General features: G+C 45.0%; 2 protein-coding genes across 5 annotated transcripts; one reads left to right on the top strand and one right to left on the bottom strand.

The window, feature by feature from the left end:
* Window positions 1–4,051: 4,051 nt before the first annotated feature.
* Window positions 4,052–14,957, top strand: TTPAL (alpha tocopherol transfer protein like). 4 transcript variants are annotated; one of them, XM_015881471.2, is made up of 6 exons: window positions 4,052–4,156; window positions 4,820–5,275; window positions 5,958–6,151; window positions 6,571–6,681; window positions 7,382–7,579; window positions 14,831–14,957. In XM_015881471.2, the coding sequence occupies exons 2-6, from the start codon at window positions 4,831–4,833 to the stop codon at window positions 14,894–14,896; spliced, it is 1,014 nt and encodes a 337-aa protein (XP_015736957.2). In that variant the 5' UTR covers window positions 4,052–4,156; window positions 4,820–4,830; the 3' UTR covers window positions 14,897–14,957. The 4 variants fall into 4 exon arrangements, with proteins under 4 accessions (XP_015736957.2, XP_015736956.2, XP_032304466.1 ...); XM_015881470.2 differs by lacking the exon at window positions 14,831–14,957 and having other exon boundaries at window positions 7,382–11,002; XM_032448575.1 differs by lacking the exons at window positions 4,052–4,156; window positions 14,831–14,957 and adding an exon at window positions 4,306–4,323 and having other exon boundaries at window positions 7,382–11,007.
* SERINC3 (serine incorporator 3) lies at window positions 11,419–19,030 on the bottom strand. The gene is made up of 10 exons (XM_015881461.1): window positions 18,896–19,030; window positions 18,405–18,566; window positions 17,784–17,977; window positions 16,960–17,039; window positions 16,145–16,282; window positions 15,134–15,303; window positions 14,339–14,429; window positions 13,762–13,939; window positions 13,120–13,347; window positions 11,419–12,360 (listed from the first exon to the last, which is right to left on the bottom strand). Exons 1-10 carry the CDS (start codon window positions 18,932–18,934, stop codon window positions 12,222–12,224), a joined length of 1,419 nt encoding a protein of 472 aa, XP_015736947.1. The 5' UTR covers window positions 18,935–19,030; the 3' UTR covers window positions 11,419–12,221.
* Window positions 19,031–23,075: the final 4,045 nt, after the last annotated feature.

The raw sequence follows: 23,075 nt of genomic DNA, 5'->3' as shown, positions 1-23,075 counted from the left end.
TCATGGCAATCCTAATGTTAGCTGGAGTCTGAGGCCCTCAGGCCACATGTGCCAGAAGCATAAGACAGAATGGCAAACTCAATTTTCATTAAAAAACAAACAAACACACATGAAGAATAAATATTTACCTTCTACGATTACAGAGAGCTTAAAAAATTAACCTCGCTCTGAGTGCCAAGCAATGGAAGCCAAAATATGTTATTAGCATTCTGAACCCATGAATTTTGAGGTCCTTGTTGCATTTTAAAGGCTATTTTGGAGCAGTTTGGGTGATGATTCTGCTTTGGCTAACACACATCCAGCTACTGCTGGCAGCAGGTACAGCCGAAAGCAGGCAAAGCCTACAGGGCACAATGAGACAATAAAGTGAAAGTCAGCCTGTCACCTGTCATAAAGGTGAAGAAATACACCAACAATTAGAGAAGGCTCTTAATGACCTGCTCTCCTGATCACACGAGTCTGTTCTCAGCTGCAGCATGACCAGGAAGATAACGGGAAGACAAGAGAGAGGACCAGAGTGCTGCACAGATTAGGTCAGCGGCAGAAGCACCATCCAGCTCTGATCCCCAGGAGATGCCCTGCGTGTCCCCCACCTGCTCCCCCAGTGCAAAATGAGGGCAGTCCTGCCCTGGGGGGAGCTGCAGCCTGTACCATGCACTGACCTTTAGTGACAGCTGTGTCAGTGAATGATGCCAGCAGGTATGAGATGAAAAGCTCTGCTTGAGGACTACATGGAGACAAGGCTCCACTATGAGGCCCCAGAGTAGGGCAGACCTTGAATAACACTCCCTCAACAATTGTGTTCCCTTCCCTGGCTGAGCAGCAGAGCCCCAGTGCCATGGCTGAACATGTGAACACAGTGACTGAGTGGCTGGGCCAGGCAGAAGAAGGAAGAGGTAGCAGTTCTTTGCCATGAATGTGAAATTAAACCCAGGGCTCCCCTGCCTGCCACAGGAACCCTGTGAACCACAGTTGGGTATATGCCCTAATAACACCATATAAGCAATATCAAATCTTCGAAGCAATAAATTCTCATGGATCCCTTTGTGAACTACTCTATCAAGGTTGCCCTTTACCTGGTTAATCTTAAATCAGTGCAGTCCCTACAGAAGGTTTCTCATTGCTGGTTTCAACTCACTTGAAAATAAACCCACAATATGCCCCAGAGACAACCTTGTCCTTACGTGGCATCCTCAGCCAGAGCCCTCACCCCACCTGTCCCTCCAGCCCAAAATCACACCATGGCACCGGCCTGGCCACGCATGGGCTGTGTTTTATCCTCCACAAAGGCAGTGTCCGACATCACAGGAGATGGCCTCCATAAGGACAGCAGCACTGGCCTTTAAGACAACTATCTGCCATTGCTTTTAGTGAGGAGAGCTTTTTACTGTCCTCTTTGGCGCCGCTATGTGAACTGAGGACGTTATCCTGGGGATCAGAATCTCCAGCTGCAAGATATTTTCATGATGTCCAAGCGAAGATCTGCAGAAGCGGTATTTTTAGGTACCCTGGCCACTAAGAAATGCATTCTTTTCATATTCCTTATATAACCCTCATCTGAAATAGCCAACAGGCTTTGGAGCCTTTTCCGCAGCTTTCGTATCTCAGTGGAAAGAAACAAACAACAGGATAAATAAATAAATAAGGCAAATGAGTTTTATGGCCCGCATATCATCTCTGACAAAAGCAACTATTGCTGCTATTAAACTCGCAAGTGCACACAGAGCCACAGATAGCCATGAAAAACAAGAGGCAGGAAAGACAGCTCAGCAACGTGGCACTGCTGAGCCAGGCAATTCCGCCTGCCAGGCTGTGCTTCTTTCAAGGCTGAGCGCAACAAACACCAACCAGTTTGGGGATGTGGGCCAGGCACTGCACAACCCCCTTCCACCCCAAGAGGCCAGAGGAGGAAGGGTAAGCTGTTAGTACGTTTCAAATCCCTCTCCCCATTCCTTATTAAGGTGTGACCCTGACAGCCATAAACACACCTAGCACCTGAAAAATTGCCAGCCAGGCCAATAAACACAGCAATATAGTGTCAGCTTCATGACATGCGTATTGAGCAGCACAGCTCAGCACAAACAAGGCACTTCCTGCAGCTCACTGCCTTGTGTAAGGGGCTGCTGGTGTGAGCCGTGTGTGCTCTGTGTTAAAGAGGTGAAGAGCTCTTGGTCTAAGCTGTGTCTTGGGAAGAAGGGCGGTTTGGGAATCGTATTTCTGATGTTAGATATTAGGGAAAATGTCTTCTCCAAAACAGTGCTAATGCAGTGGCACAGCTGCACAGGGAGTGCTGGGGTCACCATCCCTGGAGGTGTTCAGGAGCTGTGGGGATGTGGCACTGGGGGACATGGCAGGGTGGGATGGGGTTGGGCTTGGTGGTCCTACTGGTCTTTTCCAACCCTAATGACTTCATGATGGCAAGGCTTCCTCTGGCTCTGGTCTTGTAGCACTGCCAGGTGTGCTGTGGCTGCTGTCAGCTCTGAGGCCTGAGAACGGCCCTGCAACAGGACATCAGCTGTAATGCTGCATGCGCAGTGTGTGACCACCACGTGTCCCCACGAGGTCTGGGTGCGAAGTGTCTGCCTGCACACAGCTGCTCCTATGGCAGATTTGTATGCATTTGCATAGTGCTGCCTGCTTCCATCGCTTTGCATGCACCTCTGGCCTGCCACACGTGTGGGCAGAGCACGTGCAGAGCAGGGGCAGAGCTCTGCAGAGGGTGCTGCTGCACCCCAGGGACCAGAGCCCCTCTCTGCCCGAACTGCTCACAGATTATCTTTATTACCGGACTGTTATGTTTGCTCAGTTTAGAGATCTAATATCAGTTTAAAGCCTTCTCTGCTAGCAGTGCTGTTTGAAGTCATGCTCGCTTTTAGGCCTCAGCTTGCCAAGACTGTAAAATGTTTATTGCTAATGGTGGAAAAGCTTAAAGAAGCCAAGATAACTTTCCCAGGCCAGGCATTAAGACTGTTTGGATAAGTAAATGAGTGAAGAGTACTACATGGACTTCATTAAATATCAACCAACACCAACAGCCACCCATTTATAACACAATGGCAGGGCAGGAGCACCCAGCAGCAGCGGAGCTGAGAAAGGGACCAACCAGGCAATAGGGGAGAGGAAGGCTGGGATCCCCACGGGGCTCAGCATGGCTCCAAGGCCAGGCAGCACAACTCCTGGCCCAGGCTCCTACAAAGTGTATCAGAATCGGAGCTGATGAGGCAGGAGCTGAGCACAGAGCAGCCCATCATGCAGGGAGCTGTGCATGCACACAGTGCAGTGCATCCTGCCTCCTGCAGCCACAGGTAAGGACAGGATCCGCAGTGAGGGGAGGGCTGCCTGGATGCCTGCTTCCATTTTTTAAGCTCTTACTTCCTTATAGACATGTCTCATGTTTAATGGTTTCCAATCACAGCACAGCACAGCACTCAGTAAACTACAGGAACTCTCACCACCACCCCGTGGTGTCACAGCCAGTATCTTAACAACCCCCCAGCACTCAGCTCTGGACTCAGATCCTCCCTCATATTCACCACCCACCGTTCCATTTGAGTTCAATGCTCTCCACATGAGCAGAGTTCAAACCCGAGCTCCTGTTTGAGGACCGACCCCGAGTTACATTCCATCTCCAGCCCTTCACTACACGCTGTTCTCACTTCTGCTTTCCTTCCTTATTCTCTTTGCCTTATGCCAGCCTGTCCCTACCCATCCCATCAGCCACCCACACCTACACCCCGATACAGCAGCAATTAACCAGCTCCAATTGGACCAACCCATCTCCCCTCTTTCTTAGGGACACAAGGACCCCACTCTCTGCACACAGCACAAACTCCAGCTCACAAGCCCAGCATTCGGTGTTTTTAAGCCCCTCCTCAGCCCAGCCGGACCCGCTGCTGATCACAGCCCGGAGCCGGGATGCAGCACAGCTGCGGACACCCCTCATCCTACTGCACCAAGAACGGACACGCGGCCCTAAATGCCAGCACCCCATACACTGTGCCGGCACCGCGGCTCCCTCTCCGCTCTCGGGCTCCCCCTGCTGGCTGTATGGCCGCACAGCTCCGGTGCGTGCGCAGCGCTGCGGGGCGGGGCGGCGCTTCCTGGCGGCTGCTCTGGTTCCGGGGCGCCGCTGCCTGGAGACGGCGGGGCCGCTCCGGTACGGCCGGGAACGGGAACGGGGGCTGCGGGGCGGAGCGGGGCGGGAGGCGAGAGGCGAGAGGGAGCGGAGCCGGGAGGGCCGCAGAGCTGCCTGGGTGCAGGCGGGGACCCGGCCCCGAGCCCGCAGCTGAGCGCTCCGGCGGCCTGTGCCCACCGCTCGGACCGGTACCGGCCCTTAGAGAACAGCCCCCCGGGATGGAGCTGCGTTGTTCCGCTCCCAGCACGGGTTGCAGGAGCCGCCCCGCGCTCCGGACTTTGTCACCTCCCGCTCCTCCCCTCGGTGTTGGGTTTAGGAGCGTCCCTCACCGGGGTGCTCTCCTTTGGCTGTAGTTTGCAGTTGGACGCTGTCAGAAATACGTGTTAAGAGCCGTGTGATTCTCGTGCAACCCGAATTCTTGTATAACTTCTGTTTGGCTGGTTGGCACCCAAGGGCGCTCCATGCCCGCTGTGCGGGATGAGCACATCAGACACACTGTGCTTCCTAATGCCAACAACAGGTTGGCAGTGCCTGAGCTGCTCCAGCCTGTAGCGCCGGTTCCTCTGCAGGGACACGGCACATCCCAAATGCAGACGTGTCAAAGGTCTCTCCCACGTCAATCAGTTCTCTATGCAGTAGCGGTCTGTCGCGTTGCTTGTCACTTATGAGCTTGCTTTTTCACAGATTGCTGCCACATGATGTCAGGGGACAGCGACTGCACGAGGACGAGTCCATCTGCAGGGTCTCCATCAGACACTGAGCTGTTGCTGCTGGGTCGGCCGAAGTATGTTTGCTCGTTGTCTCCTGATCTGGTTACCAAAGCCCGCGAGGAGCTCCAGGAGAAACCTGAATGGCGGCTCCGAGACGTGCAGGCACTCCGAGACATGGTGTGCAAAGAATACCCCTCCCTGGGGACCTGCCTGGACGATGCCTTCCTGCTCAGGTTCCTCAGAGCCAGGAAATTCGATTACGACCGAGCGCTGCAGCTCCTGGTGAACTACCACAGCTGTCGGAGGAGCTGGCCCGAGGTGTTCAACAACTTGAAGCCTTCTGCAATAAAGCCTGTCCTGGAGTCTGGTTTTGTCACTGTGCTGCCCCATCGAGACCCGGAGGGACGCCACGTCGTCTGCATCCGTCCAGGTACTGACATGCATGAGTAGCTTCTCTAACCCCGAGGCATTTCTGGGCCCAGAATCTGTCCTGCTCTCCTGTGAACACTGGCTAATTCAGCAGGGTACATGGGTGCTGGCTGAAATGGGAACAGCCAGCTTGTGCAGGGACTTTATCATTAGCCAACGTTATGCCGGCTCCTTTTCCTGTCTCAGCAATAGCTGCAGTTGAGTAAAACCCAGGAAGCATTGCGGTGTGCTGATGAAATGTTTGGTGATGCCAGAAGATTTACTGGCTGGTAACTCAGAATACAACAGGCCTGCTGGCCTACAGAAGCTTGTAATTTGCTTTGATAATAAGTGGAGAGGAGCCTGTCACTTTGATTCCAGTGTACACAGTCAGGTTGCAGTGTGCTTTTGGCACTGCCAGGCTTGCTCTTAGTTTGACTTCATTTGTTCTCCTCTTTTCCATTTACCTGCCTTCTTTCTGAGCTAAAGCTGCTTTAATCAGCTGTGCTGGGTGGAGATCAGGGTTCCTACCACCACTGCCTTGCTCCTTGCAGTAAACACAAGTTGCCATTGATCTGTTCTGAACTAGAACTGTGGCTATTAAAGACCTTTAAAGTCCAGGAAAATAGAAAATTAGTTTTTGGAATGTGTATTGTTAGCTTATATTTACTTTTCAACTTACCATCCATGTCTTGTAACCTCAGACAGATGGACACCCAGTAATTATCCGATTACTGAGAACATTCGTGCCATATACTTAACGTTAGAAAAACTCATTCAGTCCGAAGAGACCCAGGTGAATGGAATTGTAATCCTGGCAGACTACAAAGGAGTCAGCTTATCTAAGGCGTCTCATTTTGGTCCTTTTGTAGCCAAAAAAGTAATTGGAATTCTTCAGGTAAGACCTGAACCGGTGGGAAAATAAGTTTGTTCATTGTAAATGAATGCTTCTGTGTCTTTAAAAGAGTTCTTGATTGTATTACCAGAAACTTAAGCATCCTGTATTTTACTGGGAGAATTAAGACATGTTCCTGCCCGAGCAGTTTCTCAGACCCTTTCCAGCTTCCCCAACAATGTAGGGAATGAAGCTTTACTGTGTGCAGGTTTCTCATCCCTTGACTTCATGCCCACAGCTCTCATACAGCTCCCTGTCAGAAGGTGCATTTCTGTTGCTATGGTGGTTGATGTTGTTCTATCAGGTAAAAGTTTGGAAGGCAGGGGGTTGTGCTGACAGCCAGTCTCAGGACATAGAAAGAAAAGAGGAAAATAACAAATGTTTTTTTAAACTGCACTATAAAAATCTTCTTTCCTCTTCAGGATGGATTTCCCATTCGAATAAAAGCTGTTAACATAATAAACGAACCTCGTATATTCAAAGGCATTTTTGCCATTATCAAGCCTTTTCTGAAGGAAAAGATAGCAAACCGGGTAAGGATTTGTGTCATTGTGACGTTAATGCTAATGTTTGGAAGTTCTTTGCTCAGCCCCCTCAAGTAAAACCTGTTGAAAAACCTCGGTGCCATTTACTTGATTGAGCTGGTCCTGTCTATGTTAACCTTTACAAATTCTTCGGGCTCTGAAGACTTTCATATTGGTAAAACAAGAATAATGATGCTTTGTATATCTGCTGTATGTTCAGGACATGGACTTCATCTCTGGGGCTGTGTTATCCTGGCGAGTAACACTGTGTGGTTTATAAGGTGGTGTCACAGGAAGGCCTTGTCCTCCCCTTGCTTTTCTCCCTTACCCAAGTGTCCAGCACGGCCCTGGGTGGGTGCTGTATGACTGGATGTAACTGCAAAGGGTGATGCTCTTCTCCATGAAGGAAAAATACTGTAGGTCCTACAAATGAACTTGAGGATAAGTTGAACCTGGAATGCCTGCACAGACTGACACACCTGAAGCCTTTCTTGCTGGGCTTTATGCTGCACTAGACTTAGTTCACTTCAGTCCTTCTCACAAGCGTGTTTAACAGCACCCGCCCGCTGCTGTGTGCTGACACCTGCACGTAAAGCCATCCCTTCTACACTTTGCTCTGTAATTCAAAGCAAGCTCTTCAGCTGACTAGAAATACGCCACAAAGTATTTGGTATGCACTAGTAACATTATTTTTTGCTTTCTTCTTCAGTTTTTTCTTCATGGCTCTGACCTGAATTCTCTTCATCAAAACATTCCTCCAGTGATTCTCCCTGAAGAATACGGGGGCACTGCAGGGAAGCTGGACATCTCAGCATGGAACGAGCTTCTCTTGGCCTCCGAAGAGGATTTCCTGCATGATTTCTCCCAGCTGGTTCTCCCGTGTGACAGCTCTCCCCATGACATGCTAGTGAGTGGGGATGCTGATGAAAAGCAATGCGATGATTCCTTGCGAGGCATGAAACCTCAGCTCTATTATTGCTACTAACAAACTGGTGAAGGGAAGCTTTAGAGCAGTGAAGACCTCTTCTGTTCTTATAGGCGATGTTGTGAACTCTGCCTTACTCCTAAACCTGCAGTTTAGGAACAGACTGCTGAGGCACTTTACACTGTAGAACCAAAGGAAGCTGAAGAGGGCACAGTGGGGGCAGGGCAGAGTTTGCAGAGGGTAATGGGAAAGAGCATATCATTAGCAAGTTATGTAGAATACCTACAGCTAGTCAATCTCTGGGGAAGATGCAAACTTGCCTATTCCTTTGAATTATCAAAACAGAAATGCAGGATGGTAAGTTTGATAGTTTCTTCCCCCCACCCCAGTTAAAAGTGACAATTTACCAGCTTTATGGCTGTCCATTCCCTTCTCTTTCTGAAAATACCCATAACCCAAGAAAAACAACTGTCAGTTGCTTCATGAACCCTGTGAGATATAGTTCTGTCAGTGGAGACTGCTTACAACCATAGGCGTTTAACTTGGCCTGTCCCCTGTCACTGTGTTTGGATTGCATTTCTGGAATATCTGAGTGAATATTTGGCTCAAATTAACACAGAAAGCTTTCTTATCTATGAATACCAGTATGGAAATTCTCTTAAACTTTCTCACAGAAAGAAATTAACTATTAGAACAGCAATCTCAAGGCTTAATGTAAACAGAAGCAGTCTTCATGGTCAGAACACAGTGAATTTCTCCAATCAGGTAATGAGACATTTGATTAGATTCAAGTTCAGATACTGAGGTTTGGGAACCAAACGAGAAAGACTCTCACCCACCTTTCCATGTCACCAGTTGTTCTTTTCTTCAGCTGGTTGCAACGAGGAAGTTGGTAAGTAACTCATAGGCAGAATTTGTAGGGCAACTTCATAGCAGCTGGCACGATGTATAGAAGGCAATACTTCATGCAGGAGAGCAAGGTGCTTCTTAAGCTTGCTATGCTGGCCAGAATTTAAGTCTTTGTGAAACCAAATGCAGTCAGGCTGTTTGAAAGCACATTCTTCAATTTTCTGGTATTGTAGCATTTTAATTTATTATTATTTTTTTACTGTGCTTGTCTGCACTTTTGTGAAATGTTACAACTCTGGTTTCTGCTTTGTTGATCTCTTTTGTCTTTGGTTGTCATGTTCTTTATGAAGATCAACTTGAATCTCATCTCTGTAATATTTACCCATAACTTGTACGCTTGTGCTTAGAGGTCTTTGTCTAGAAACAGAACTAAGACTCCAGTGTTGCATCAGGGTAAGGTATCCCACGTTTAAATCGCCTGTTCCACTCCCTAAGTTCCATGTGGTTAAATGGTCTAGAATTAGAGCTTAACCGTCAGCACACTCTTTGCACATGTTCTTCTGCACTGTAGTGGTGTAGAGGTGGGTAACCTCGCTAGAAACAAGAAAGCACACCTGATTATTTCAAGGTGAAATATTTCACTGCTTGGTGAAAAAGAACATCCCTTCTACCAGGAGACTTATCTCAAGCTTCCTCTGGCTGAAAACCTTATTTAGTGCCAAGTATAGTAAAAAGCAAACCCTGATATCTTGAGAATTTCACACATTTGTTTTTCAAAGTGCCAAATTCTGTCTTGAATGTCTTTTTCCCTCTCAGACCCCCTACATTATGACTGCTCTGCCAGAAACCTCCTCTGCCACCACAGTAATGGCTTGCTGACCTGGCAGCAGATATCATCCAGGATCTTGGGGGTGCCAAATGCCAGACCTCTCATCTAAGCACTATAAAAGCAGATCAGGTTTTGAGAAGGGGTGAGCCACAAGGCTTATTCCTGAGTGGCAGCCCAGAATGTCAGTGTGGGTAAGGAACTCATCACTTGACCTGCTTTAGAACAAAGAGACAAAGAAATCAATTTCCCTTGTTTATAGCTTTTTGTTTTTCCCCTTACCTTTATAAATCTTACTCCTCTTTGACAGCTGTGACCTTAAGCACAGGCTTAAAAAAATAACAACACTTCCTGCTACATAAAATAAGTTTAAAAAGTACTGCTAGGCACTTTCTCTTCATTTTTGACCAAAATGAGGTACATGTTTTGCAGAGATTTCTTTGTGCAATGTAGCAAGATGTTAGTATGCAGGCCATGACTTAAGTGGCTACCCACACTCTTTACCTGACAGAATGTAGAGGCTGGTCTGGTCTTTACTGCCTTTGAGTGCCTCTTAACTCCAGCCACAATACACAACCCTTAAAAATAAAAGTGTTTTGACAGCTCTGTTAGAAAAGCTGTTTGGATCCACTTATTTAATTACTAGAGAAGGAAACCGAATATTCAAAATTCAGTGTGTCCATCACATGAAAAAGAGCCATGATCTTCTGGCTGCACCTGAGGAACATTAAAGGAACCAATTGCTTTTTCATGCTCATACATTCTCTAGCACAGTAAGTAAAACAAATCCATCTCACCTTCCCCTTTTCTCCTGTGCTTACAGAGAAAATACATCATTTCCTCTAATTTTTAACATAATAGGAAATGAAATATTATCCAAGCTGAAAACAGCTTGTGTTACACCTCCAAATCTTAAAGCTGCATTGTTAATGTCAGGATACATCACTTTAGCCACACTTATCTGTATCATATGTTGTTCCTTGGCTTTAGAACTTACTTAAGCTGTATCTCTAACCCTTTCTAGGTTTGAAGCCAGTGCTCAGGAAGCACAGCTGTTTTAAGTGCACCTGACTACAAAGCTGAAAGCATTCTTTGAGCTTTAGCACTTGCTAGCAAAGAAAGAAAATTGTTCTCAAAATTTAACACATCAGATTTAAGTCTCCTTATCTGCAGGTTATGAGAATAGGTAGGAAAAACTATTCAACTTAGCAGGTTTGGTTCCTCTTCCCCCTGCCCACCTCTTCACAGCACTAAAACTGATCAGAGATTTTACTATACTTGACATAACTTTGTTTTCAGAGGTTGTATGCCTCTGGAAAGCCATCCCTGCCAAATCCAACACATGACAATGAATTGTACTCAGACTGCATGGGGGTAGCCACAGCTTTGAGCATTACGTGGGATGAGAGTTAGCTGCATACTGTACATAAAGATACTTGAATTTATACTCTTGCAATGGGTATTATAAACCCTGAGGTATTTTCAGGATATGGGTTGATGTTTCAGTTGTTTTTTTGTTAAATCTCATTTTGGCATGAATTAATCACGGTGTTATTCAAACTAATCATTTTGCCTTTTGTCATATGTGGGCCTAGAGGTGCTGGGTGGTTAAGTGTACATGTTATTTTGACAAAATCTTATTTTTATATTGCATTTTATAAAATGGAGTGGTCAAAATATGTAATTTTATGATGCATGACTGGGTGATTAAATACATTACCGTAACGGCTGCTCATTTTGTACTTTCCATATAGCTGCCTTGAGTCATTTTGGGGTATGTTACAGTAAAAAGGAACAGCAATGTATACTTAAGTCCACACTAAAACATGGCTGCAACTAAACATAACAGAGCATTATATTACAAGAGGAGCTGGTTTTTACTGAAGTTTTTGCTTGAATGATAAACTGAGCAGTTTCAAGGAACAGGATGTGACATTCAGAAAAGTCTTTTGGAAGATGCAGTTTGTTTCAAAAGAAATACATTGTAATTTACTATTTGCTGCACTGAGAAAGTGTCCAGTCACATCCATATGGTGACTGCAGCAGCCTAACAGCCAATTAATATTTTCATAATCATATATAATAATACTTTGCCTTAGAGAATAACTGCTTCAATCCTTAACACTTCTCAATAGAGCTGGGAGAGTTCCAGTAGTTAGTCCATTTTATTCAACGAGTTTACAGTGCAAATACCATAGTGCCAATAATATTCATTCCATATACACTTTTATAAGCATGTTAGACAAGTGAAAATTAATTAGAAACTCTATTTTTCCACCATAATCACGAAGATGTATGAACTAGTCTTACTTACTATTATACTGCTTACTATTTGGCAAACATACAACCAAAAAGGTTATCATAGAAATTGCCTCTTAGAAAGGGCAAACTTGTGCTTAAAGGAATAACGAGTTAACAGCTTTTCAGCTCAAAGGCCTGTTGTTTTGGTGGGGAGTGAGGGGTTTCTGCCACACCACAGGAAGGTAAGCATCATTTAAATAAACTACTTGAAATAAACTTTAGTAGTGGAATGTAGAAATTAGTGTGGCTTACGCCTCAAGGAAGAAGCGTTAGCAGCAGTGCACTATGCCCAACATAATTTGTTCTTTAAAATATATTACTTCATATTTAGATAAAATTTACTTTGTTTAACACTAAGGTTGGGGCTACTGGTCATAAGTTTTCTTTTGTGCTTTGGCAGCACTGCAGTAGTGAGTTTTATAAATGCAGTAATAAGATAACCATGACTTAAGGTTAAAATAAAAAGGTAACTGAGAATTTTGATCCTGCAGCAAGCATTGTGCAATACTTAACTGTGCATCCACCTGCATGTTAATATATTGACATAAGAAAAGACAGTATTTGCCTTAATAACTAAAGCAATACATAAACATTTTGGCTTTAAGCAAAGAATTCCCAACCTCTGTAAGCTCAGACAGATGCAGCTATTTAACTGAAGTCTCTGTTAGTAAAGATAATGGGAGCCACCAGGGTCCAAACGTAGAAAAGGAGGCAAACCCAGCTGGAAGTTATCTTCACCCACACAGCTGGCCACTTACTTGTCATTGTTTTAAAATCCGCATCAGGGCTGAAAAGCAAAGAAAGAAGTTACCAGATTTAGAAAATGCTTTCCCCTATTTCTTCTACTTCTCAAATCAATTTGAAATTCAGAGAATTCCTGGACACTCCAAATACCAAGGCCTTTGTGCCAGACTGGTGAGACAACCAGCAGTTTCCCCATGGCTCCTTGGGCCTTTTGCTCTCCACTCCACTTTCAAACTAGATCTGCTTGCATACATTGATGTGCTGCTCTTCAAAGAAGTCTTCCAGCGAGCTGTGCAATAGACTCTTGCTAGCTGCTGCTCCACAAGCATATTTGTTAATTAATACAGTGTTGCATTTATGGGAAGAGCTGTTGTAAGCTGCAGAAGCTGAACTACGTCCCAGCACTCCCAGCAGATCTAGGGAAACATTCCTTTTAGCAACATATCCCTGCACAGCTTTCCCAGGCTGACAGAGCCAGTAGGTTTGGCTTAAGTCTGGCCTCAGATGGGCATCCCAGGAGACCATTTATCTTATATGCATCCTTCCTGCTGCTCGCATCGCAGAGTTTGGTAGCTCCACTAGGAGTATACTGATTTTGTGTCTTTTTGTGCAAGTCTTTGTGTTGCTGTTTTTTTTACATCCTTAATTCAGCAACTCAAAAAATGACAAGTCACAACTAATGCAACTGGCATAAGGGCAGCACCTTAAACAGCTTGTCAAGAATAACCTGAGCAGGAGCTTCCCATCCTCCTAGAAATGCTGGCAAATGTGTGCAACCTATTAATTTCTGTCTTGCTCTTACCTGTACCAGTTTGTGAGTGTCATCATGATGTAAAGAGAGGCAAGCGAGAGCATGAAGTGAAAGAAGGCATAGTTGTACTGAACACCATCTTTCTCGTTATCCATTACACGGCGCACGTCTCCATCCTCTGCAGTCCCGCTGCCTGTTCCCCCAGCCTCCTCCAGAATGGCACTGTCACTCACAGACAGCGTCAGTTTGTTCACTTGGCTGTTACTTGAAGAGCGAATGCTGCAGCGTAACCCAAAGAAAAACAGGGTTAAGAACTCCTTTTTCAAGAAGCTATTATTGCTAATAAAACTTGAAACGAATCACAGTGAAAGTCAGGACTAGCAAATAACATTGGTGAAGCCCATCTGAACAACAAAATATCACTTCTTACATCTGTTTGCGCTTGAGCTTTTGTTAACATAAACAAACCAGCAGCTCTAATCCAGGCCTTGCCCTACATTGTGTTACATTACTGGAGTTGGGCTAATAAAGTTTATGGTCACCCACAAAACAGAAGGCCATTTTATTAGTTGTATTTGGCTTGGGCCTGAAATCACATATGAACAAAAAGCAGGTACATTGATTTTTACTGGGCTATAGTCAAATGAAAAAGGCAGATAGTTGTTAACTATTTGATAGCAGTGCAGATCCTACCTGGAATACAGGAGGCAAAAGACAAATATAGCCAATCCAACAATACTCTGGGCATCCCACCACTGCAGGGACTTGGGTGGAGCTGGAGTAGCAGGTATGACAGTAGTATTTGCTGGAGCAATCGTAGGCGCAGCTATCTGAGTAATGATGTTCAGCAAATTTGGGTTACAGTTCCGTTCTGAAAGGAATTTTGAGGCAGATTAAGGTTAGATGAGCTTCAACAGTTTCAGTTAATGCAGAAGTTTATGATTTACCATTCCCTTTCACTGCTCATCTCTGATTCCCTATAGATAACAGCAGCATGCAGTGTTTTTCCTTCTTGTGAGTTAGGCAATGTTTTAGTATTTAAATAAATAAATAAATCAGAATATGCTGATACTATTTCCTTTCTCCCCACAGATACACCAGTTTAGTGCTAGAAAGAGACAAACTGATTATTTCACAGTTAATTTAGCTGTACTTTTTCATTAGACTTTATCTAGACAGAAGATCAGCAGTCCTCATGCAGTGACCTGCACTGAGTCACACCAACGACTTCACACGAATATACATTACTCAGAACTAATCTCTTGCTTACCAGGCTCATTGGACATGGCTGACCAAGTGAGATACATGGTGTAAAGAGTAATAATGGAGGACTGGAGGAGGCCAGATCGAGGTTGATGTTCCTGTTGAATAACAAACCAGCATGAAAAGGGCAGCTTCTATCTATAGTTAAATGAACAGCTACCTAATTTCAGTCTTCAGGAAGGCATTGGGCTTCATACTGCTTGAAAAACAGGAGTAATAAAACTTACAATAACATAGTTCACACAACAAACAACTCAAACACAGAAGGACTAAGGAAACCAAAGCCAGTTCTTCTGTGCTCGAGAGTCAGTTAAAGATTCTTCCTGAACTTGCTTAGCAGTTTTCTGGATATGAATCTAGTATGTGGTTTGGAGCAATACCAGTTTGGAATCAACTAACATGAAAGCTTCTTACTGATATTAAACACTCTTACCCATGATTACAAAGCCAGACTATTACAATAATAAATTCCATTCTTATGTTACTTTTTCCCTTACAGGTTATTTGTTCTGCCAGAACCTCCACCACCAAAGCCATGCCAGCAGCAACACCCACGGAAACCTAACTTCAAAACAATGTTGCAAAAAACATTAAAAAGCCCATCCTCAGGAAATGCATCACTACAATGCATTGCTCTCAGAGCCTTTTTTTCTAAAAACAATTATTTATTCCTTAAATATCCCCAGCTAGCACTGTTACAATAGCCAAGCATTAGAACTCTTCTGTCTGGCTGCATTGGTATGACACCCTTCTTACTTTCTTGCTTTGTATGCCAGAATGAAATAGCAAAGAAAAACAGTACCTGAACTTTTGGAAGGATGGAAACAATAGATACAGCAAGGCACAGGATCATATTAAAGCTTATGAAGAATTTGTTTTCAGTGCAGTCCTCAGGTGTTGTATAGAAAACATAAAAGAGCACAATAAAAACCACTGACAAGCCATAGAACAAGCTTGTACAGGCCAGCAGAGCTGCAGAGAGGAAAAATAACTATTAGAATAAGGACATAAAACTTTAACAGTCCATCTAGAGTGATTTAAATATTGACTAGCAGTGTAAAGGGACCATTCCCCTTCCTCATTTATAAACCTGATTAAGCAAGCTAGACTAGCAGAAGGCAGTGTTATTAAATGTGGCCAACATGGCCAGATGTCTGCTTTGGTTCTCTAGGCAGTGTGGCTCAGAGGGAAACCAATGCTTCCATCAGGGGAACAAGATCTGTCTTCTGGATGCAGTTTAGCTGGTTTTACTGTGCAGTCAAGTCTGAGCATCAAAAAGGACAGCACTTTCTGCACACTTCCAGTGAGCTGAAGGCCACTGTTTACATTTTCATTCTTGTATGTTTTTGATATGAAGCTAGAAAATGCTGTTACAGCATTTACATCTATGAACAAAGAACCAGAACTATTAGCACTGATTTCAGTAGAAAAGTTAGCAACATGCCAAGGTGTGCTGCTGTAGTGCAGCCCCCATCACTGACATAAGTGACTTTCTGAGGGTGTCAATCAACAAGTTGATAAAACAAAGTCAGAATTGATGAGAACCAGGCTACCAGCTCTGCACTCACACTGCAGACTGGACAAGTCAAGCATTGTTTATTATGACTGTCAGACCTGCTAGTCACAAGCCTAGAATATTTTGCATTTTATTTAATGATAAAAAGGCAACTCCAGTTATTAATTCCAAATGTTTACAGTAGTGACTCACAAAGACTGTACAGTATAACACTGGGATATGTTTGCAAACTAGTACGTGATATTCTGCAGACTCCTGGCCAGCCAAAACAAATCCCTGCCAGTTTAAGATTCCTACCTGCATACCAACACTTAGAATTTCCCTCCTCCATTCTTTCAACCCAGCTCTCATTCCAGGAGTGAGCAAAGTCCACAAGAAACACCAGCTGGATAATGATGAAGCAGAAGGCTCCACAAACACCAATAACAAACCAAGCTAGAAAAAGGAGTAAGAAAACAAGCTTAATTTTCATCATTTACATACTAATCCAGGAAAAAGGATAAAAGATAGTTCTACTGCAGACAATTAACAAAAAAAACCCAACATAACTATATGCATAACTGTTATTCACTTTGGCTTTTGTCCTGCAGAAGCATGCAAGGAGACTGCTATTTTAAGTGTGACTACAGTTGTGGATGAGCATGGAAATGTTTAGCCCAAGGTATTTTCAGAATGAATTTAAGATCTAACACAAGACATGTTTGTGTACACTATAATGCCACGTTCATCTGAGGCTCAACAACCCTCTTGAGGTTTGTGTAATGTGGCCAGACAGTAAAAATATCTCGCAGAGATTTTTCAGAGACTCCAGGGCATTATTTTGCATTCATCACAGTCAGCATTCTGAGATGCCTCCAATCAAAACAGCATTAGAAGTCTCTTCCCAGTAGTTGACGTAACAGAGTACTGACCTAGTAATACACAACACCTATGCACTTGAAAAAGATTGCTTATTGCCATTAATTCAGTTGATCAGCACAACATCATTAAGAAGCAGGACAGAAACTGTGTTTTCTACAAGGTAATTTCCACTGTCACAACCAGAGCTCAGTAAGTCTGTGGTCAAGTTTGGGCTTACTAAACAGAATTTTATGATTTTGATTTAAGCATACCTCTTGTGAAATGCCCTTCAGGAATGTAAAATGCTCCAACCATGATGCCCACAATGGCAGCTATTTTGAAGAACCAGAACCTGTAGAAGAAGAAAATTGAAAACAAGAGCATTATTCTGCATACAATATTCAAGTTCTACAAGATCTGCAAGCAGCCCCCTGTGCACAGATGAATGTCTAAGAAATAAAGCAAAAAGCTTTGTGTAGCAGAATTACAAGTAAAGAAGTCCATTAATTGGGGAAAAAAGGGTAAATGCAGCATTGCAACTAGGGCAACAGGATGGGCTGGAAGCCCACAGACTAAAGGGTGCTGGAACAGGAGCTCCTGCTCCAACCAAACAGACATGAGTCAGCAGCACACCCTCACAGGGAAGAAGTCTAACTCTGCACCATTCAGTCTGGAAAAGGGAAAAGCAGGATCTACTTACTGTGTTCGACTGCCTAAGGAAAGGTGTTAAGGCTTTACACTGCATGCAGACTCTTCTGAGTCAGACTGGCCCAGAGAATGACCCACAACAAATGTCAGACAGCACAAGAAAAGGGATATAAAATAAATAGTATCAGCATCTCTGCTGAAACACAGAGATGACCAGAGCACCTCCTTTCTGTGTTAGTAGTGATGTTTAGCTTCCCACTACACCGACTATGTTACACAAATGGGAAGCCTTTTAAAAGACTTAAGTATTATTCTTTATTCAGTTCCAAGGAAGCTTCAAACCATCAATGTATACTCAAACTATTTCTTTGTTGAACACAATGGAAAACTCGAGAAGAGAAACATAGGAAAGAAATTAGAAGACCAGATGGCCAGCTTACAGACATACCCATTGTGCACTGCAGCTCTCGGATCATTACTTGTTTTCACTGCTATCATGAGCAGAGAGAAGACAAAGAAAAACACCGCCATGGCAAAGCTGATTCGGTAGACAGCTCTGTATCCAACAAATACATCACAGCTGACAAAGCCATCCAGATGTGGGATCCGAGTATGAAACCCTTCATCACAAAATCCAGGTACCTGAGTAAACGAGTAAAGACAAATGTAGCTGTGAACTCACTTCTGTATTTGCAATTACATTCTTCAAGCATTCAAACAGCCACGGTTCCCAGTCAGCTCTCCTCTGGGAAACCTGTTAACGAAAGACCTTCTGCTCAGTCAGCCTGCAAAGACCTCACAGCCATTTTTCTTTCTCCAGGTCATCAGTACAAGCATTCAAAGCATTCAGAAAGATTAAGGTAGAACGCTGCAACTGTTGGCAGAAACACCTGGGAAGCGTCATTCCTGGTTGAGTTTCAGTTTCATAAATCAAGGGACTCTCCCACCTATGGAAGCACACTTGTGTGCTGTGTCTCCTTGGTTTTACTTGGAGTGGAATACAAATCAGCAGCCATTTGCACGAGCTCTAAATACACAAACAGCAAACAGGAGATTTTCTCCTCCATACCTTCTTCAGCTGTTCCTCCATCCCCGGTGCCAGCATAATGCAGGCAACAGCCGTGCTGAGGAAGAGCAGAAGGGCATAGATGAGGCGGGTCACGGTGGAGTTCTTGCTGTTGGGACAACATCGGCACAGCAGGCAGGAGGCACCGCCACACAGACAGGGAATCTGAAGGAACACAAAGGCTGAGATGTGGGAGGTGCCGTAACCACACGGCAGAACAGCTCACCACAACAGCTCGGCTCAGTCCGTGCTTGGCACACCCCACACCACACAGCTCAGGCTCCCTCTGCCCCACAGCCCTGCGGGTTCGCTACCCCCGGCTCCCGCTCCACCCCACAGAGCAACAGTCAGGCCTTGACAAGGCCAGATCTCCACCCACCACACCCGCCCCGCAAACCCTCTTCACCTCGAGGCCCCCGCCACCATAGCGTGCAGATAAGGGGATGAAAACCGATCGGAAAGGGTCTGGGGTGAGCAGCCCCGGCGGCACTCACCCAGCTGGCCAACGAGCAGACCCCCAGCACCGCCCCCATGGCGCCGCCACCACCGGACCCCGCCGGCCACTTCCTGCTTCCGTCCTCCGCCTCAAGTCACCGCCCACTGAGCCTCCGCCGCCTCTCATTGGCTACGCCCTCCATGCCGCCCGCCAATAGGAAGTCAGGATGGAGCCTTTGGGGACGGGTCAGAAGGGCCAGCCAAAGGCTGAGGGGGGGTTGGTCAGTTTGAACCGCTCGTTCTTGAGAGGTTACAAGAAGCAGGGCGCTGATTGGTCGAAAAGCTCAGGTTGCGAGACGTTCTGTTAGCAAAACAACCAATGAGAGATACCGATCATCCACAGGGCGGTGATTGACATTTCTCGTAGCCATTCAGGACCTCTCTCTCCCTGAAGCCGCAGAGGGCTCTCGGGCCACCTCAGGGACGGAGTGAGGGTGAAACCAAACCAACTGCAACCCGAGGCTGAGAGCAGGCAGGAAAACGCTTGTTTTCCACAGCAGCTCTAACATTGAGAGTGGATGAGTTCTGTTAATTCATAACGTTATCAGCCTCGCTCTTTCTCCTTTGGCTGCCAAGGTTTCCAAGCTCTCATTTCACCTCCCCACACATTCACATTCCCCCTTTAATTCTGTGTAACATCATCTCAAAGCACACAGTTTTATCAGCAGATAAGGATGAACTCAGCCTGGTTGCTATCAGCCATGGGAATGAGGCAGGACATGGCAGGTTATCCTCGCCTTATAAAAATACCCCTTACATATGTTGTATCTCATTAATACCTCTATGTTTATCATTTGAAGTACCTAGATATTTTTTTTCCCCTCCAAATCAGGTGGTATTTAAAAGCATTGTGTCAGATAGAGTCATTTGCAAGCAGTTCTTTGTGAGCTAATAAGAGGTTGTCACTCAAGCTCTTGCGTTAGTGCTATTCTTGTTAATCTCAAGGGTCTCCCTTTCATGATAACAAAAACGCTGAACTTTCCCTGGTGCTCCTTGGTGTATTGGAGGGTTCCTGCTCTGCATGGGATGTGTTTTTGCAGGCAGCAGATCTGGGTTATAATTAAATGATCCTTTGACTGGCCAGAATCCGTCAGGCGGAGTTCAACCGAGTGAACTGGAATTAGAATGTCTGGCTCAAATCATCTGTAAGACATTAAAAGAGATGTATTTAATCAGTGTTTCTGTGGTAGTGCTGCTTTGACCTGTATAGAGGTTTAAATGTCTAGAAAGGTTTAAAAGTTCTAGAAAGCCATTGCATGCCAGCTCTACCAAGTATAAATGTCATTAAGTTTATGGAGCTCCAGGACCACTTTCAATGGGGCATATTCATATCACACGCCACTGATGCAGGAATGTATTCACCACAAACACACAGAGGCCATCAAGTGTTACCTGCTGCAGTTGCCCCTGCAATGGCAGGGCAGCAAATTCAACCTAGTCCATGCTCTTGAGCTTTCAAATATTCAGGCTTCTTTTCTTCTCAGTCCTTTGCTCACGATTTTATAGCTTTCATCTTCTCTTGACTGAATGCATTGTGACTGCATTAACACCTGCCTCTGCTCTTCTTAGACTATTTTCCTATCATGTCATGGACACATGAGTCATCTTATTTGTGATCCGCTGAGCTGACTGAGAGTCATAGTAACGCTGTGTGCTTCAAGGCCATTAGTAACGCTGCTGAAACTTGCATAATATATTCTTCTGTGTCTAAATCCCTTAGAGACTGAACAACTGTTTTCTTTATCACCCCAAGTGACTATGTGACTGTATGAGTCACTCCTGTTACGATACAGGAATTGTAAGATGTGCCTTTCCAGTTTTCTTTGGCCAGAAATGTATTTTATAGGACACCTCTGTTCAATCTGTTCCAAATCCTCATACGTGGCCAGAAATATTTTCACTGACTGGTTCTCTTCAGATCATGCGCTTTGGCTTGGAAAATGCTTGAAGTTATTGGTAAAACAGATGGAGAAATGTTCATCTTTATCCAGTGATATTACTGAGCTATTTCATTACTTATTAGTGAATCTTAAATACATTGAGAAGTGTTTAAATAACAGCAACAATCAAAAAGAAAGGTTATAGTAATTGTTAAATATATATATATGTATATATGCCAGAGGAAATATTTTGTACAAAAGATCTGCAGTGACAGCTGTGAATGAACCATGAGAAGAACTAGCAACAGATGGCTGGTGAAAAGGAGGACGGAGTGAAAGGTGTCCTTTTGTAATGGCTGAACATGATATCCCTGCAAGCAGCACGGGATGTTGCCCTTTGGGGAACAGGATCTTGCACAGAAGGGCCATTGCAGCTCTTGCAAGCCCTCTGGGGCAGCCAGAGCCCCGCTCCAACACTGCTGCTAGCAGCTGTCCCAGGAGGAGCCTTGCAGCCAGAGAGCAGCTGCTGGAGCTGGGCACATTTCCCATCCCTGCAGGTGAGACTGTGTTAGCACAGAGCCAGGTGTCAGCTCCCTGCTCCTCAGCAAGGCTGAGCTGGGCTTGGTTTTGCTGGTAGAGCACCTCGAGCTGTGCAGGGCATCAAAGGTCCTGCTTTCAAGTAGCTGCTTCAAAAGTGGATGGACACGAAGCAAGTTGATCTCCTACTTGAGCAATGCACAAACAGGCTTGCCAACACTGCCACATTTATTTTTTCAGATATTTTTGTGATGTTTCTTTTCCTGATATATATTTTTTATTAAACCAAGACTTCCCTCTCTCTGTGACCCCCTCTCCCCATGAAGCCCACTCTGAGGTCCAGCTGGGCAGCCCTGTCAGGTCGCTGTGGCACAACATGCAGTGAAACACCAGGGGAAGGAAAAGTCGGGAATTTCTGGGCTTAATCCTGCCTATAGCAGCAATGAGCTGTGCAGCTTCAGGTGAGCCACAGGACCATGGGAGTCAGTATGTGAGAAACAGGCAAACCCCAGCACCGTGCCTGCTCATTTTCCCAGAGAGGGAATGCAGAGCCCAAATGAGCAGCTGCTGCTGGGACATTACTTGGGGCACAGCCGCACAGTGTGAGCAGCTGCACAGCGGGGCTGGGAGCCAGCAGCATGCAGAAGCACACAGCCTAACCAGGGCTGTCCTCAGCATGGTCTGAACTGACTTAACCACCCGAGCGTTGCCTTTAAGGTCTGATGAGTGCCTGACCCAGTCTCTTCTCACAATAAAGGGCACTGTAGGATCATGCTGGCCGTAGACATTTCTTTTAGCTGCTGTTTGCCCTCCTTTTCTATTGTTCCCCACACCAGTGCTTCTGCTTTCCAAGAAGAGGTCCTGAAAGTGGCAAGATGTTGTTTTATCATTAATCTTGGACATCATGTGAATTCTCCCAGCATACCAGCTGACATTTCAGAGGTTGCATTTTTGCACTAGAGCCAGGAAGCAGTTTGCATGTAACAGTGGCTTCTTATGTTGTTGTATTTTTGTATTATTTTTTTTCTAAGAAGAGAAAAAACTTCCTTCCTCTCGAGTCTCCAGCAGAGACTGTTTCTCCTTGGGGAAGGAGTTCACATGATCATATAGATGCGTCAGATAAATCCCTTCCCACGTTTGATATTTGCTAAGTTGAATGATTGTTATTCTAAGCCAATAGCTGGAATGGCTGTGATTTAACATCCAAAGCCTTCCCCCCCTTTGGTTCACAAGCATTAAAAAATGAAACACAAAAATGAAATCCTTCAGCTTGGACTCATTAACCAAACACCACTTTATCTACGCAAATACTTCTCCCTGTTTGTTTGTTTAAAGCTGGCTAAGAGTCAGGCCGTGAGTTCCAGAAATACTGTTAAGATAACAGAAATGAGCACCCGAATCTAAAAGGAATTCTGTATTTAGAAGTTCAGGAATACTACAGAGGGTGGCTGCGCTGTTAACTATTTTCTGGTTGCTCTGAATCTCCACGGCTTTGGAAAGTGAGTCATGACATTCTTCTTTACATAAATGTTTTTTCCCATCCGAGATGATTTTAAAAAATACATACCCAAGGGGAATCTAATAGTACAATACCCATCTCTAAGTCACATTGTTTCTTTCAGTAGGGCTTTGATTGAGGGAGGCTAAATCGAGCCATTTCCCACGGGCAGCACTGGGCGAGAGCTATCAAGGCTCAGCTCTCATGGAACCCAGATACACTCGGTGCAGAAGCAGCACCCAGCATAATGCTTGGGACAATGGG

This window comes from Coturnix japonica, chromosome 20 (genome assembly GCF_001577835.2).
Source record: "Coturnix japonica isolate 7356 chromosome 20, Coturnix japonica 2.1, whole genome shotgun sequence".
Lineage (NCBI taxonomy): Eukaryota > Metazoa > Chordata > Aves > Galliformes > Phasianidae > Coturnix > Coturnix japonica.
This window is presented reverse-complemented; position numbering and strand designations above follow the sequence as displayed.

Coding starts and splice junctions, on each gene's coding strand:
- TTPAL (XM_032448575.1), top strand. CDS start 4,831: ATGATGTCAGGGGACAGCGACTGCACGAGGACGAGTCCATCTGCAGGG. Junction 5,276..5,957: donor CGTCGTCTGCATCCGTCCAG/GTACTGACATGC, acceptor TTGTAACCTCAG/ACAGATGGACACCCAGTAAT. Junction 6,682..7,381: donor AGGAAAAGATAGCAAACCGG/GTAAGGATTTGT, acceptor TTTCTTCTTCAG/TTTTTTCTTCATGGCTCTGA.
- SERINC3 (XM_015881461.1), bottom strand. CDS start 18,934: ATGGGGGCGGTGCTGGGGGTCTGCTCGTTGGCCAGCTGG. Junction 13,348..13,761: donor TTTTGCCTCCTGTATTCCAG/GTAGGATCTGCA, acceptor GTTACGCTGCAG/CATTCGCTCTTCAAGTAACA. Junction 12,361..13,119: donor ACACTCACAAACTGGTACAG/GTAAGAGCAAGA, acceptor TTTGCTTTTCAG/CCCTGATGCGGATTTTAAAA.